This window comes from Siniperca chuatsi, linkage group LG12 (genome assembly GCF_020085105.1).
Source record: "Siniperca chuatsi isolate FFG_IHB_CAS linkage group LG12, ASM2008510v1, whole genome shotgun sequence".
Taxonomy (NCBI): Eukaryota; Metazoa; Chordata; class Actinopteri; order Centrarchiformes; family Sinipercidae; genus Siniperca; species Siniperca chuatsi.
The window spans coordinates 413,229-429,009 of record NC_058053.1 but is presented as its reverse complement, the minus strand read 5'-3'; the positions used below and the strand labels follow the sequence as shown (position 1 = coordinate 429,009).

Sequence of the window (15,781 nt, the reverse complement as noted above, 5' to 3'; positions counted from 1 at the left end):
GAGAATGACTTCCGGATGGGAGCCGAAACGTCTTGATTCTGAAAACAGTGTCCAGATGACTACGACTGAAACCTTTTCAACTATAGAACACTCCTGGACGAATGAGGGACTACACCGTCCTAATGGCATGTAGTCCAGTAATTGTTATGTTTCACGATCTAAAAGACCCAAAAGTAGAACACAGCGAGGGAGAGGACTGGATCGTTAGTTCAAACAGTTTCTATTGTAAATGTGACAAAAAGATCACTGGTGGGGGCTCCTCCTGAGCGGGCGAGGCAGGTGTAGTCTGTTGCCAGTGAGGAAACCTCCCACCGCGGCCCGTGGAGGATCGACAAGGCTCAGAGGGCAGACGCGGTGAGTGTGTGTTCTGGAGTTGGCATTTGGGAGTCATTACCACCGATGTGAATAACTTACGAATAATCTTACTGTATTCACATTTATCCTTAGGCAGAAGTTTTAAATAGGATTCAACGTCACCCACTCTGGCCCCAGGAATACATTTGACTGGTGTCGCTAACTTCACGTTTGTCAAAATGGAGCTGCCAATAATCAGAGTTGGTTTCCCAGCGGGTGTGTCGCTGAGTGGGGAGAACTTGTTAGAAACATGAACAGGTTGGTGGTGAACTGTGGGCTTCTGCTTAGGGCTGTGCTTCCTTCGGACAGTTACCCAGCCTTCCTGGTTTCGGGGGACGGCTAACAGGAGCTACCTCTGGTAGGCACCGGCTACTGGGTGCTTGCTAACTACAGCTCATAATCAGAATCAGAATCAGAAATACTTTATTGATCCCCGGCTAAACTCTTTTGCTACAGCAGCTCACTATCACATCAGTGCACACAGGAATAGAAGTACTGAGCAAAAAAATATATATAATACACTGTAATACAGGTCAGAGAATAAATTAAGTACCAAGTGGGTTTAAGTATAAAATAAATTGAGTTCCCATGGTGCAGAACTGTGTTTCCAATTCATTAAGCTTCGCCTCCAATGCTACAAATAAGCTGCATTTATTACATGTACCATTATTACTAAAGGAGGCAGAGGAATAGCTAAACATTTGACACACCAAGCTGGAGAGTGAGATGGAGAGAGAGAGAAGCCATTTCTAGCTGCAGTAGCTAGCAAAACTGAAAAGCGTGTAAACTGTGGGATTAGCGAGAAAGTCATTAAAAGAAGGAGAGCGCTATGAGTGCTTGAGCAGAACTAGTGTACGTTTAAATGTATAGCAGATAGTTAGTCACTATAATAAAGAATCGAACAAAATAAACTGTGATGAGCTAGAGCAGCAAATATACGCTACTTGTAACACACAAACACCGGTGACCGGAAATGAGACAATACGCTTACCGCAGCAAGTCAGCACTTCACTGTAAAGTCTCAGTGTATGATATCCTCAGGAAGTGTAAGTCACACTGATTGATATTGCTATGTGTTTCATGTCTGTGTGTAAAGATTTGTCAGGGTTATGACTTCAAGAAGGAGTAAAATGTTTGACTCAAATTCACCTCAGGCAATATCTTTGCCTCACGCCTCTGCCCCCGTGCCTCCCCTTCAACTTTCCCACACCCCACTGAGGAGGCTTTTTGCTTTTTCTTTTGGCTTTGTCCTGTGGAATGTCCATGTTTATTACAGACCACATCCTGTAATTTCCTGATGATTAAAATGCCATCTGAAACAATGAGTGATGAGCACAGTGGATATTTAATTCCCCACCTCCCCCTGTTAATCCTGTTCGAATGGGGCTTTAGACAAAGCACTTCCTTAGTTCTACAAGGTACAAGGTAAATTATTTATCATTATACAACACATGCTTGTACAATGAAATTAAGTTAGTAGTCCCTTCATGCCATCTGTGTGTATCTTCACATAAAATGTTTGACATCTGGAAATAGTGTACATCCACTTTGACTGTGCTTGAGCACCAAGCACCATCGATGTAAACATAGGGTCTGCTTTCCCTCATCCCGTCTTGCGCTCCTTCAGCTTCGAACACTGTCCGCCTGTTGAGTGCTTGATCCAGGATGTTGGTGGAGCAGGTCTTTGCAAAGATGTGGACACCATCTCAGATGTCCTGTTGCTTGGTCAGCCTGAGTCCCATTTCGTCCAGACCGGACATTAGCCAGGAGCAGCCTTAAGTCCAAACTGGGCCAGCTTGGCTCCTATCCCTGCTCTTCCTCTTCTCCCGGGGCAATCGCACAGCATCCACCGTGGTGTCTGGTCCGGTTGATCTGGAGGGGAGGATCGTCTCAAGGGCCGCCGCTCTTCCGATGAATAGGTAAGATGTGTTTCAGCAATAAAGCCGGAAAAAAATAAGATAACAGATAAAAACAAAAATGTAGTGGAGTTTGAAGGAGCTAGCCAACAGGTTGCTGCATCTACATGCACAGCCATTTCCATAGTCAATATCTCCAGATCCAGTAGATCTGAACAATTTTGGCTTAGCCCTTTAAATCAAATTCAATCAGACATCATTCAATGATGTTTCAGCAATAAAGCCAAAAAATTAACAATTTAAAACAAAAATGTAGCAAGATTGAAGTTTGAAGGAGCTACCAGCTGCTGCACCTAGTAAGGTTTAAGTTTATTGCAGGTGTCCTGTCCCAATAACAAATTTAGATGTAACTACCAGGAATCCCTTGAAGGCAGCTCAACATGAAAACACTGTCCACAGAAACAGAAATTTCATACTAAAAGAGTGTAACTTTGGAAGATACCCACTTGATTTGTCTAGGTATGCTTGAAACAAACTAGTTTGTTCAAAATATCTTCAGACCACATCTAAAGGCAAACGTGTTACAGCTGTTCTGAATGGCTACACTTGAAGATGCAGTGAAAAGTCTCCTGTCATTGAGAGGGATGATATGTAATGAGATAACGGTGCACATTATTGGACAGGTGTTGCACTCTGTTGTACACACGAAAAGTGACAGCATGCATGTTTGTGCCATTACAACAAATAACCATGTAATGTAATGTGAAGTAATAGATATAGTGACAAAATGAAGGAACTTGGTTTTCAGGTTGTGATGTTCTCAGGTTGCAGAATCTAAAACAGATTGGGACTGCAGAGGAGAAGCGTGAGCTGTTACTGAATCAAAGCCGTCTTTTACCTTCCATTATCTCTGGGTTACCATGGGGAATACCTTGGTCTAAATGCGTAAAAACTGTCTTCACAATGAATATCCATTATTCAATTTTTAAAAATCAAGCTGAGTGAATCTGTTTTATTTGAACTTTTTTCTCAAATCCACAAGGATGCTAATCACCAACATATAATGATTTAATTTGTGCCCATCAGGGAGAGTGGTAACACTGTGGAGGCTCTGTGGCTTCCTGTTTATGTGTCAGTGCACTTGTCTACATGGATTGTGTTCATGGATCTGCTTGTGTTATGCAGCAGTGCTTGTGTCTGTGCTTGTGTGTGTGTGTGTTTGTGTGTGTGTGTGTGTGTGTGTGTGTGTGTGTGTGTGTGTGCGCGTCGGGAACTCATCAGCAGGGTGGGGGGAGCTCCTGGGAATCGACATGGGCGCTTTGTTAGCTGCTAGTTTAGCCTGCTGAGACAAGGGGATATGAGGAGAGGTTAAATCCTGGATCTGTGGAGATAAGGATTAGTTGATCCTGACAACAGAAGGCAAGCCGTGCCTCTGTAACCGATTAGACAAACAGAAAATGGGCACCAGCCAACTTTTAGATGGCTCCAACTGTAGAGGCTCTTTCTCACATAGAAGCTAAAGGTGGTGCCACTGGTGAAGGGTATGAGGTGAAACTGCTGACTGACCTCTAGCAGGGTAACAGGAAACACATGCTGTTAACAAGTGTCTAGATTATAATGGAGTCAGTTGTGCAGGATCAGTTTGTTATCAAGTAAGAACTTACATTGCACCCCAATACAGTGGAGGGGTTGGAGGCAGAAATCTCAAAGCCAGATATACCAAACCTGGACAAGCAAAACCAAAACTATCTAACTGGTTACACACCACTAGTGGTAATTAAGAACATGTTTTTTGTTGTTTCTATACTTTGTGTTAGAAGACTAGAGAGGCACTACATAAATGCTGTCCATTTACCATGAGCAGGTTGAGTGATTTTTTACAAGAAATGTCCACAATGCACAATAAAGGAGACCTTTAATGTTGCACAGGTCAAGCTTCTCTAGTATAATAACTTTATTTGCCACATAAAATAAATAAGCATAGACATAAAATAAACTTGTCTTTAAACAGAGACAATTTCTCTGTCATTTTTAGAAGTCCTAAGTAAAGTTCAGGTGGTTTAAGAATAAAGATCATTGCTGTATTTTCCTTTGGACACACCTTTTCATGCGGATTGTACATTTGAACAGCTCCATTTAAATGAATTTATTTAGGCCCTCTTCTCAAAGACAACCTCTATTAAGATGATGTTTCTATAAAGGAGGGAGATAAGAGGAAATGTCTCACAGTCTGCTAGAAATTCAGTAATTCAGTGTCAGTAATGCTTCCTGATCCTATGCCCTTGAGGCTATGCAGGGGGATTTATAATTCATACATAAAGATGGCATGATTATTGTTGCAGTCTTAATCCAAATTGCAACAGGTTTCGCTCTGAACTTGTTACGTCAGCAGCGCTCCACTCCCCTCACGCTTGTTGAAGACTAACAAAACCAGCTGGAAAGCTTTTTCTGCTCCGAGATCCGCCGCGTCTAGCCATGCCAAATAGAATATTTCCCTCGTCAATTCTGTGAAGCCAAGTGACACTGGCACCACGCCAAACGCTGCAGAGTGCACTGGGTTACAACGCGTTTGTTCTCTTTATTCTCTCTCTCCTTGGCTGAGTAACTCCGTTTTGGTCCACTCTTTTTGCCGTGGCTTTTACCGCTCTCACCACCTTCCACCATTACGTCCCAAAGCAAAACGGACTTTTTAGCGCTTGCTTCTCGGACTCTCCAGAGAAAGAGAATCGTCGCCGCTGTGGTTGGTATCATCATGGTATTGGCTCTCATCATCGCGATTCCCCTGCTGGTCCAAACTTCCAAGACCGATGCGCACTACGAGATGATGGGCACCTGTCGGATGATATGTGACCCGTACCACCCCAAACCGAGCGCCACGGCTCTGGAGGTCATGCAGGACCTGAGCGCCATCCCTTCTCCGACCTTTGTTCAAGGGACTAAAGGCGAGCCGGGTCGGCCTGGGAAACCCGGGCCGAGGGGTCCGCCAGGCGAACCGGGGCCACCCGGTCCGAGAGGGCCGCCGGGGGATAGAGGAGATTCTAGAAAGATGGAGTATTCCGGGGTAGTGGGCACAGCGCGTACGGAGACCGGTGGAGAGCTGGGCTCTGCTATCGGCGGGGCAAAGATAGCATTTTATGTGGGTCTGAAAAACCCTCACGAGGGATACGAAGTGTTAAGGTTCGACGACGTTGTCACGAACCTGGGGAACCACTACGACCCGACAACCGGCAAGTTCACATGCCAAGTGTCCGGGATTTACTATTTCACCTATCATGTGCTGATGCGCGGTGGAGACGGGACAAGTATGTGGGCAGACTTATGTAAAAACGGACAGGTAAATATTCCCTTGGTATACCCTTAAAACCTACGGTATGGTGTGCACGTGCTGATTAAACAAATTAAGGTTCTTGCCTGTGTATGAATCAGCGCTCCACTGCGCAACACAACCATGTAGAACAATTACGCACGCAAATATATCTCAAATCCATGACTATGGTGTGGATGTTGGTTCTTTATCTTATCCCGTTTGGTCAATAAATGTCTAACATGCTGAATGCTCGAGGTTTATCGTGAATTGTGACATAAATGGCAGGGGATTTATGGTTATTTCAGGCTCCGCGCGCACTTCTGGTCAATCGGTCCAGCTGTAAATTTAACACGTGCGTCCGCCTGCAGGGGGGGCATATACTGCTGGATCAAAGCTCTCTCTCTCTCTATCTCTTAATTTGCAGGTCCGAGCCAGCGCCATAGCACAGGACGCCGACCAGAACTACGACTACGCCAGTAACAGCGTCGTCCTGCATCTGGACTCCGGGGACGAGATTTATGTCAAATTGGACGGTGGCAAGGCGCACGGCGGAAACAACAACAAATACAGCACGTTTTCCGGTTTCCTTTTGTACCCGGACTAATATGGCATAATCGCAACATTACATCCCAGAACAGCAATAACAGAAATAAACTTCACTTTAATCTAATCAACACTTGCGGATCAGACCGACAAGAGGAAGATTCCACCCTGCAACTCATATTCTGTCTTAAAATCGAACTTTTCCTATAGAATGCGGATTATAATTTTTTGCCCGCAGGGATGAAATAATTCCATTTATATCCACAATAGTTTCACAAGCTTTGCTGATTTTCTTTAGCAACGAGCAAAAAGCAGATCTCTCCATTATGGCAAGTTCAAGGACCCTTCTGAAACGGTTTGTTCTGCTTTGGAAATAAGTGAAATTATTATGATAAAAAATTTAAATATAAAAATATAATAACCTCAGAGTTATTTCCCCCCATTGTTTTGAGACTCTGCTACAGATGAACTTCCTTCACACAATGGATTCAGAGTTTATATTTGCAGTGCAGGTGTTGTTGCGTTTTCTCGTGCATTTTGTGGAGTTGAGGTTATTTTGCCCTGTATAGGGGTGTATTGAAACTAATGAAAAGGCCTTGATAACCACCCCTGTATACAGAGGGCATTGCTGTGTGATGTGATGCTATTTTTGCTTGAAAGTGTGTCTCACAAAGATATATATACAGTCTATACATATGTATGCACTTATGTATATATTTATTCAAAAAGAAATGAAAATCAGTGAACCCATATAAGCTGTAGACTACAATTAACTGTCCATCCAGTGTTGCAAAAATGTTTCTTTGTATTACAGTGTAAATCTTGGTCAATAATTTCAATAAATTATTGTTTTCTAACTTGGTGTGGGAGTTGACTGTCAGTAAGACCACCAAGGTGGTCAGAGTGGAACTGAGGCCAAATATTTCCTGTGATCAGGATAAATTTGATTGTACTGCAGGATGTAGGTTTGAGTTAATAGACAGAAGATTTTTACAGCAGGCCCAAAGGCAAATCATTTGGAGGAAAATATAATATCAAAGCTTTTTTACCTCTGACTCCAGACTTCTTTAAGCAGCTGGTTTTGGGGTTTCGTCTATATTCTTCTCTCTTTATCTCAGAATCCATTTCGTGTGTGAATGCACGTGTGTGAAAAAGCAGATGTAATGTAAGTACATTAACTTCAGTATTGCACTTAGGTCCAGTTTTGGAGTGCTTGTACTTTACCTGAGTATTTCTATTTTATTCTTCTTTATATTTCTACTGCATTACATTTCAGAGGGGATTTTTGTACTGTATTTTTGTAAAAAGACTACAAATCTGTGTAGCAAAATGTTGTTTTTTGTTATTTCCTCTCCCATATGTCATCTAAGAACCCCTCATAATCTTTCAGTTGGGAACCACTGGACAAGCTAACTGTATATAAAGTAGTTAAAACCAGCTCGACATCGACAAGCTACAACATTATTATTGTGTGTGTGTGTGTGTGTGATACACAGATAAATGGCCTTGTCTGGCCATGCAGATCTCCATTTCAGTGATCCATTTCTACTCTGATAAATGTTGAGACGACACTTGTGAAAACCTATTCTTATTAAACATTTTAATATCAGCCTACCTTTTCAGTCATCATGGGCTGGTACGTGGATAAGAGGAGCTGGAATTAAACTGCCAACCCTTTGATCAGTTCTACCTCCTGAGCCACAGCCACCCCCACACGTATGAGCATGCAGGTTTGTCCTACTCCTTATGAGATCTTTTTCTAAATAAGAAGGAGTCTAATTCAATATTAAAAATGTTTAATGTAGATGTTTGTTAATATACACTCTTTATTCTTAAATTAGTTTGAACTCAACAGTATAATCATATCCACAAGTGTCCTCTCACATTGTCACATTCTGCCTCTTTGTTCTTCCCCCCACCCGTATTCCCACTTCCTTATACCCATTCATTGCCATTCTCTTCCTGTTCAAGTTGCTATGTGGGTTTCTTGTCTTGTGTTATTGGTTGCGAGCTTCTTTTACTTTAACTTGGACATGTACGTGCCTGCCTGACTACCTGTATCTGTACCTGCCTGCCTACCTATCTGTATCTGCATCTGCATCTGCCTGCCTGCCAACCTGTACCTGCCTGTAAGCCTGTACATACCTTTTATCGTAGCAATAAATCCCTAAACTTTACCAGTCTTCCTATTTGTCTGCATTTGCATCTGGTTGATTGTTCCAGCTGTGCCCCTTTGCTCAATTGAGATACCTTTGGACCGCAGTGGATATTGGATGTCAGTGTCTGGTATAAGTGTTCATACCTCTGCTATAAGTACAACAACAATGGCTGTGTCTCACTTTTTAATTTAGTCATTTAGTACTTGTTTCATCATTTCGTACTTGTTAGTACAATGATTAAGTTAGCCACATTTTAATAAAGCTAGGCTTGATTGCAAAACATCATGTAGAACATAGCAGATATGGAAACAAAACACATGACATGGAAAAAGAAGGAAAGCTTTAACACTTTTAAATCTGGTAAAATTATGTAGTTCAACCAAGTGAGGAAAAAAAAACTTGCTTTGTTTGTGGTTGGAATCCAAAATTGTATTGCTTATCTAAAATGAAAGAACCGTGTGAACCACAATAAACTTTTGCATGAAGTGAATAATGTATAAACTATCAGGGGGAACTTGTGTATAGACACATTGTTGTATCTGTTGTGTTAAGTAAAGTGTAGAACTTAGATTCCAGAGGTGGCTGCGTAGGCTTGTTTATGACTCGCATGACCAAAACGATTCTAATAACTCCAGAGCGTTTGAAAGTCCAAAAGTAAAACATAAATTTTTTTAAAACAGATGTAATCTGCTATACCATTCAATTAAAAAATGTACCAAATGCACAATACTAAAATAATTCGACCCATGTCTTTGCATGCAAACAATATAACTAAATTAAATAACATTTACATATTTACATAACCACAATAACAAAATCTATTTCAGCTCTAACACACCAGCCCCTAACTGTCAAATGCATAGACTTTTTTACAATTACCACATCAATTCAAAATAGAGCAGCTAAGCAGAACTACTCTGTTGTTACTATGTAATACACAGATCATGGATCCTTGTGCATATTTTGGAGTCCAAAAGTCTTACTTTCTTCTAGGTTGCAAAGGTGGGTGGGTGTGTGGGTGGACAGAGGTTGCCAGCACATGTCTCATCTCTTTCTCTCTGCATGCAGTCTCTATTACAGCACAGCAGACTTCAGGACCCGGGACAGCTTTCAAGTACTCCTCAGAAACTCAAGCTTCTCGATGCCAGTGTCTTGTGTATCAAAGAACTTTTCAGTCAGAACTTTAAATGGTCTCTGTCTTTAAAGTTTTTTGTAAATCAGCTCTGCACAAATCAACTTGTCGTTCATATTACCTGTGTTTTAATTCAAGTGAAACTCTCATAGAAGTGAGCTCACCAGACCTTTGTATCCCACTCCTCATCTCTGCTTGAGGCTACATTAGCTGCTACTAGAACAACACAACTGAATTTCTGACCGATGATGACAAAGATGATGAATATACCCCTGCAAATAAAATGTATCCCATTGCCCTCGAGGGCACTCCTCATTAATATTTCAGCACCAGAGACAGAGCCACACATGTCAAAAGGGGGCGTTTAAATCTCATACAGCACAGGGAAATTAAGTTACATAACAGAGTGTGGTTGACAGAATGTGGTCACATCCCACAGGCAATCTGGTTTACATCTTTGAGAGGGCAGATGAGACAATTGTTGACCAGCAACAATCTATTAACTGTAAAAAAATAACTGTGGGAAAATACTGCTACATCTTGCAGTTTTAACCATTAAATGACTAAGTATAAGTTTAGTGGTAGATATTCCTTGACCCCCAGGAAGCACTCTCTCCAGTTTAATTTCACATCCATTTGCACCTGGGCGATAATAACAACAAGGATACTTAAATGTTGTGTGGAACTGGCTGCTGTCTTTCTGGTAATTGGAACCCTCATTCTTATTAATTGGTATTTTTATTATACCAATGTTTTACTTTAAAATGGTGATTCATTGATTAGTCTTGTACAATTGCCTTTTCCTGATATAAGAGCAAATAAAAGAAGGTCTCTGGTATTAAAGTCCTGCATTTGTAAGTGAGTGTGGTACATACCCTGTGAAGGAAACTCCGTTTGGTTGCCCGTATCCATGATCTTGGTAAATGGACTGCACTTATATAGCGCCTTTCTAGTCTTTATGACTACTCAAAGCGCTTCAACTACAAATCTCATTCACCCCATTCACACACATTCCCACACCGAAGGCACGGGAGCAATTTGGGGTTCAGTGTCTTGCCAAGGACACTTCGACACGTGGGCTGGGGGAAGCTGGGATCGAACCGCCGACCTTCCAATTGGTGGACCTGCTGTACCACTAAGCCACAGTTGCCCTTATTCTTATTCTTTCAGTCACCCAGAGCTCACGACCATAGCTGAGGGTTCAATTCATATTAACTGGTAAATAGCTTCAGTTTTGTCTGCAAGTGTCCTTGACATGCTGAACCACAGCTACAATAGTTTTCTGAATTTCAGATTTGACACAACGCATCGTCAAATCCTGCTCTGTTCTTTGTTTATTGATTTATTAAAAACTTTACAACAGCCAAATATCGGACTAGCTACAGGCGTAAATAGCTAAAAGCAAATAAGACTAGATTTAATATGATAAATGTTACCCCTTAACATAAATGTTCACAAGTTAAATGCCTGACATGAGTGACATTTCACAGAACATACAAAGCAGAGCTCTGAATCAAAGGTAAACCCTCTTTGAGCCATTGAGGCAGAAATCGCTATCTCTGTCGGCAGCTGTCAAACTTCATCAGACATGCTCGTTTACCGTCACCCCTTCTCCGGCCCACAAGCCTCTTTGCTAAATGAAAGGCAACAGGTTTTTATGGCACTACACAAAAAAATTGCCGAAGGTGGGACACCACAGCAGCTGGGATAAAGGCTGGGATAACACACTCAATTTGTTACTTTCCTGCCTCTCTCATTTAGCCTGCTTTCAGAGGGGCCCCAGGCAGGCAGGTGCATGCTTTATGTGTCTGATTGACACCTGAGCTAGATTCCCTCTGCACCAGCACTAATAAAACAACAAGATGCTCACTGTCACTTCCAGGAACAAACAGGAGAGCTGGACGGTGCTGCTGGCAAGTTTTGGCCATCACATGCTAACTTTTTCTGACAAGAGGCAGCAATTTAAAATAAGTTTGTCTCTCAGAGAGCAAACAGAAGGACTATAAGGCGAAAAGAGCACTTAGGGGAAACATTTGACAAAGAAATCCAATATGCTATATGAGGAGGGACAAAGACTTGGGTGGCTCATTACTACAAGAATATTGTGGAGCTTGTTTTTAATTTTGTCTCTCTGAATTTCATCAAGGAGGAGGGCCATGAAAGGAGGCCATGCTAATCAGCAGTAGCACACATAACTAGCTTGCTCAGTGTCAGTGAGATTATTAACCAATAAGTTACTGGCCAGGAGTGACCCTCCTGCCCCATTTGTAGCAACACATATGTCCTCTTGGCCTGCTTCAGGAAGGGTTAGGGTGAGAGCTTTCTGTGACAAGAAGCTTCACCCATCTGCAGCCTAATGAGCTGCCATGACATGAAACCAGACTAATGGAGGTAATGAATGTGAGGGAGAAAATGAGAGAGATACTGCCCAGGATTTATACACTTCTCCTCTCAGCTGTTTAAGGCTCGGTCACACCAGAATTTTAAACTAAACGAAAATTCTGTGGCAAAATCTTTTCATTTTATTGGAATTGCTGCCATCTGTGCATTATCATTGGAAGTGGGGTGCTGCAGCACTCCCTGCTGGACTGCAGACACTATGAGTATTGGAGTAAAAAAACAACAACTCTCAATTCTTAACATTTTAATCATGCTCAATGCATACCATATCAAATAACATTTCTGTTCTAACTATTTAATTAATAATATTAAAATATCATTCAATGAGACAACTTTTGCAGCAAATGAACGCTGGAATAGAACATTGAAATGTAAGAAGCAGTATGATTGGATGAAAGTAATGGGGGCGGGTTGAGAATGTTTTTCATTTAGGTTTTGTGGGTGTGTGGAGAGGGGGCTGTTCATTATGTTGTATGAACCAATATGACCATCTGATGTTTTGATGATGACATGATGACAAGCATGTAAGGCAAGGCAAGGCAAGTTTATTTGTATAGCACATTTCAACAACAAGGAAATTCAAAGTGCTTTACATAAAACATAAAAGCAACATAGAGCAATAGAAAACGAATTCAAAAAGAGTTAATAGAAATTAAAACAAGATAAAACAGGAGAGTAAAAGTTACAGTGCAGTGTAAGAAATTAATTATTATTTGATTTAATAAAAGGCAGCAGCAAACAGAAAAGTATTCAGCCTTGATTTAAAAGAACTGAGAGTTGCAGCAGACCTGCAGTTTTCTGGGAGTTTGTTCCAGACATATGGTGTATACAAACTGAGCGCTGTTTCTCCATGTTTAGTTTTGACTCTGGGGACAGAAAGCAGACCTGTCCCAGATGACCTGAGAGATCTGAATGGTTCATAATGTAGCAGAAGATCAGAAATGTACTTTGGTCCTAAACTATTAAGTGCTTTATAAACCAACAGTAGTATTTTTGAAATCTATTTTTTGACAGATCAGAAGTCAATGTAAAGACTTCAGAACTGGAGTGATGTGATCCACTTTCTTGGTCTTAGTGAGGACGAGAGCAGCAGCATTATGAAACAGCTGCAGCTGTCTGGTCGATCTTTAGGGAGACCTGAAAAGACACCATTACAGTAGTCGAGTCTACTGAAGATAAATGCATGGACAAGTTTTTTCAAATCCTGCTGAGACATCAGTCCTTTAATTCTGGATATGTTCTTAAGGTGGTAGTAGGCTGACTTTGTAATTGTCTTAATGTGGCTGTTGTAATTCAGGTCTGAGTCCATGACTTGATTTCTGACTTGGTTTGTGGCTTTTAACATTACTGATTGAAGCTGAGTGCTGACTTTTATTTGTTCCTCCTTGGCTCCAAATAAAATTACTTCAGTTTTATCTTTGTTTAATTGAAGAACATTCTGGCGCATCCAGTCGGTGATTTGTTCAATGCGCTTGCATTGGACCATAGTCCCCTGGTGACATTGTTATGTAAATTTGTGTGTCATCTGTATAATTATGGTAACATATTTTGTTGTTTTCCATAATCTGAGCCAGTGGTAGCAGCAAATTTTTAAATTGTAATAATGTAATGGTAGTGGTAACATTAATATTAATAAGTTAATAATAATAGGAATTACAGTCATAGGAATAATAATGACAACAATAGTAACAGAGCCAATAACAACAACTGTAGCAGTTGTCGAGCAGGAACACGGGGGCAGCAGGTGGCCCACAACCACAGATCCAGTCTCTGCAGCTCTGGAGGTGGAAATACCTGCTGAAAGCGAAAGAAGGAGAGAGGAGAGAAATGAGAAAGCACAGAACCACAGGAGAGAGATGTCGAGTTAGTAACATGCAGTAATGGAATAAAAATGCATCCAGATGGAGAGGGAGAGGAGGAGAGAGGAAAGAGGTGCATCGTGGGAAGTCTCCCGGCAGTCTAGGCCTATCGCAGCATAACTATGGGATGGTTCAGGACTCACCCAAGCCAGCCCTAACTATAAGTGCGCATGCGCCAGCCCGCATGCTGCCTGTTGCCATTTAAAGAGTTTCCCTTCGGGGATCAATAAAGTATTTCTGATTCTGATTCTGATTCTGATAAGCTTTATCAAAGAGGAAAGTCTTAAGCCTACTCTTAAAGTCATCATTTTGAGACAGGATGTGCCTGGTTTTTGCAATGTTGCGTAGGTGAAAGAAGGCAGTGGAAGGTAAAGGATAAATTCTGATCAAAGATAACTCTGAGGTTCCTTACGGTGCGTAAGGAACCTCAGAGTTCCAGGAGACCAGGGCAATGCCATCTACAGTAACTATATCTTTAGATAACGGGTCTCAGAGGTGTTTGGGCCCAAGTACAATAACTTCAGTTTTGTTAGAGTTTAACATCAGAAAATTGCAGGTCATCCAGGTTTTTATGTCCTTAAGGCATGCTTGAAGTTTAGCTAACTCGTTAGTTTCATCTGGCTTGATAACATGCCTCCTGAGCTTAGAGCTGTGACCCTGGAAGGCACAGTAAACAAATAAGGGAGAAGGAGAGAATCGGAGCATCCAGTACGCTGGAGGAGGCTTAGCTTCCACAAAATCATGTCTCTCCACTTAAAGATAGAAAAAAAAAATATGTCTATAATGTCTATCTCCCTGCCTGTGAATGTAAACTACATGCTCTTGTCCTCATTCCCCTTTGTCTGCTTACTCTGTTCAATTGCAACATTGTTGCAGTAGGCCAAGATGCATGCACATGCTCTTACGAGAGAGGATGTTCTTACATGTTAAAATTACAGTTTTGTTCAGTTGTTAATTTGTAGCTTACAAAGTTGCAAGTGGTAAGATAATGCCATTGAGCTAAATCAACGGCAGTCATGGTTATTGAATAAAGTGGTGGCAGCACATCCATAGCTGCAAACATGTTAGAAGATGATTTGATCAGCTCAAATCATCTTCTATATTTTGCTAATAACCAAACTTGCCCTACCTGAATCCCAAGACCCTTCATGAAACCAGTCCAGTGCAGAAGACGTACATGTCTGTCCCAAAATCTCTCCACAAGGAGGTGAAAGAATATTTACAGGACAGACAGAGGGTGGGTCACACCATCCCAGTCACTACTATAAGCTGAAATTTGGTTTTCTAAGCAAGCTGCACCACAGTATGGGCAAAGAATTTGATCCGTGGGCATCCGTGGGTCACATACTACGCCCTGCCACCCACAAGGGAATGGGCCGGTAGAGCGATTCAACAGAACCCTGCTAGCCATGCTGCGGACCTTCATGGACAAAGAAAAAGCAGACTGGAAAAAGTCCCAAGCCAAAGTCGTCCATGCATACAATTGCACACAAAATGAAGCAACAGGATACTCACCATTACCTTCTATTACCTTCTTTTCAGACACCCGTCTACCAGTCGATCTACTATTCGGAGTTCCACAAGGTTCTGTGCTTGGACTGATTCTATTCACCTCATATATGCTTCCTCTAGGCAATATTATTAGGAAACACTCCATAAACTTTCATTGTTATGATGATACCCAATTATATCTATCAATCAAGCCAGATGAAACTAACCAGTTAACTAAACTTCAAGCATGCCTTAAGGACATAAAAACCTGGATGACCTGCAATTTTCTGATGTTAAACTCTGCCAAAACTGAAGTTATTGTACTTGGTCCCAAACACCTCTGAGACACATTATCTAAAGATATAGTTACTGTAGATGGCATTGCCCTGCCCTGGCCTCCGGCAACACCGTAAGGAACCTTACGAGTTATCTTTGATCAGGATTTGTCCTTTAACTCACACATGAAACAAACTTGGAAGGACACAAGGACAGCCTTCTTTCACCTAAAAAAAAATCAGGCCCATCCGGTCATATCATATCTTAAAGATCTCATAATACCATATTACCCGACTAGAACACTGCGCTCCTAGAATGCAGGGTTACTTGTGGTTCCTAGAGTCTTCAAAAGTAGAATGGGAGCCAGAGCCTTCAGTTATCAAGCTCCTCTCCTGTGGAATCAC

At 41.6% G+C, this 15,781-nt stretch overlaps 1 protein-coding gene across 1 annotated transcript; it reads left to right on the top strand.

Moving 5' to 3' along the window:
* Positions 1–1,311: 1,311 nt before the first annotated feature.
* Positions 1,312–8,237, top strand: LOC122886037 (complement C1q-like protein 2). The gene is made up of 2 exons (XM_044217903.1): positions 1,312–5,544; positions 5,942–8,237. Exons 1-2 carry the CDS (start codon positions 4,963–4,965, stop codon positions 6,119–6,121), a joined length of 762 nt encoding a protein of 253 aa, XP_044073838.1. The 5' UTR covers positions 1,312–4,962; the 3' UTR covers positions 6,122–8,237.
* The last annotated feature ends 7,544 nt before the right edge of the window (positions 8,238–15,781 follow it).

Bases quoted from the DNA above. Each gene is read 5' to 3' on its own strand.
- LOC122886037 (XM_044217903.1), top strand. From the start codon at position 4,963: ATGGTATTGGCTCTCATCATCGCGATTCCCCTGCTGGTCCAAACTTCC. The intron at 5,545-5,941 runs GTAAATATTCCC...CTTAATTTGCAG, and splicing joins ACTTATGTAAAAACGGACAG to GTCCGAGCCAGCGCCATAGC.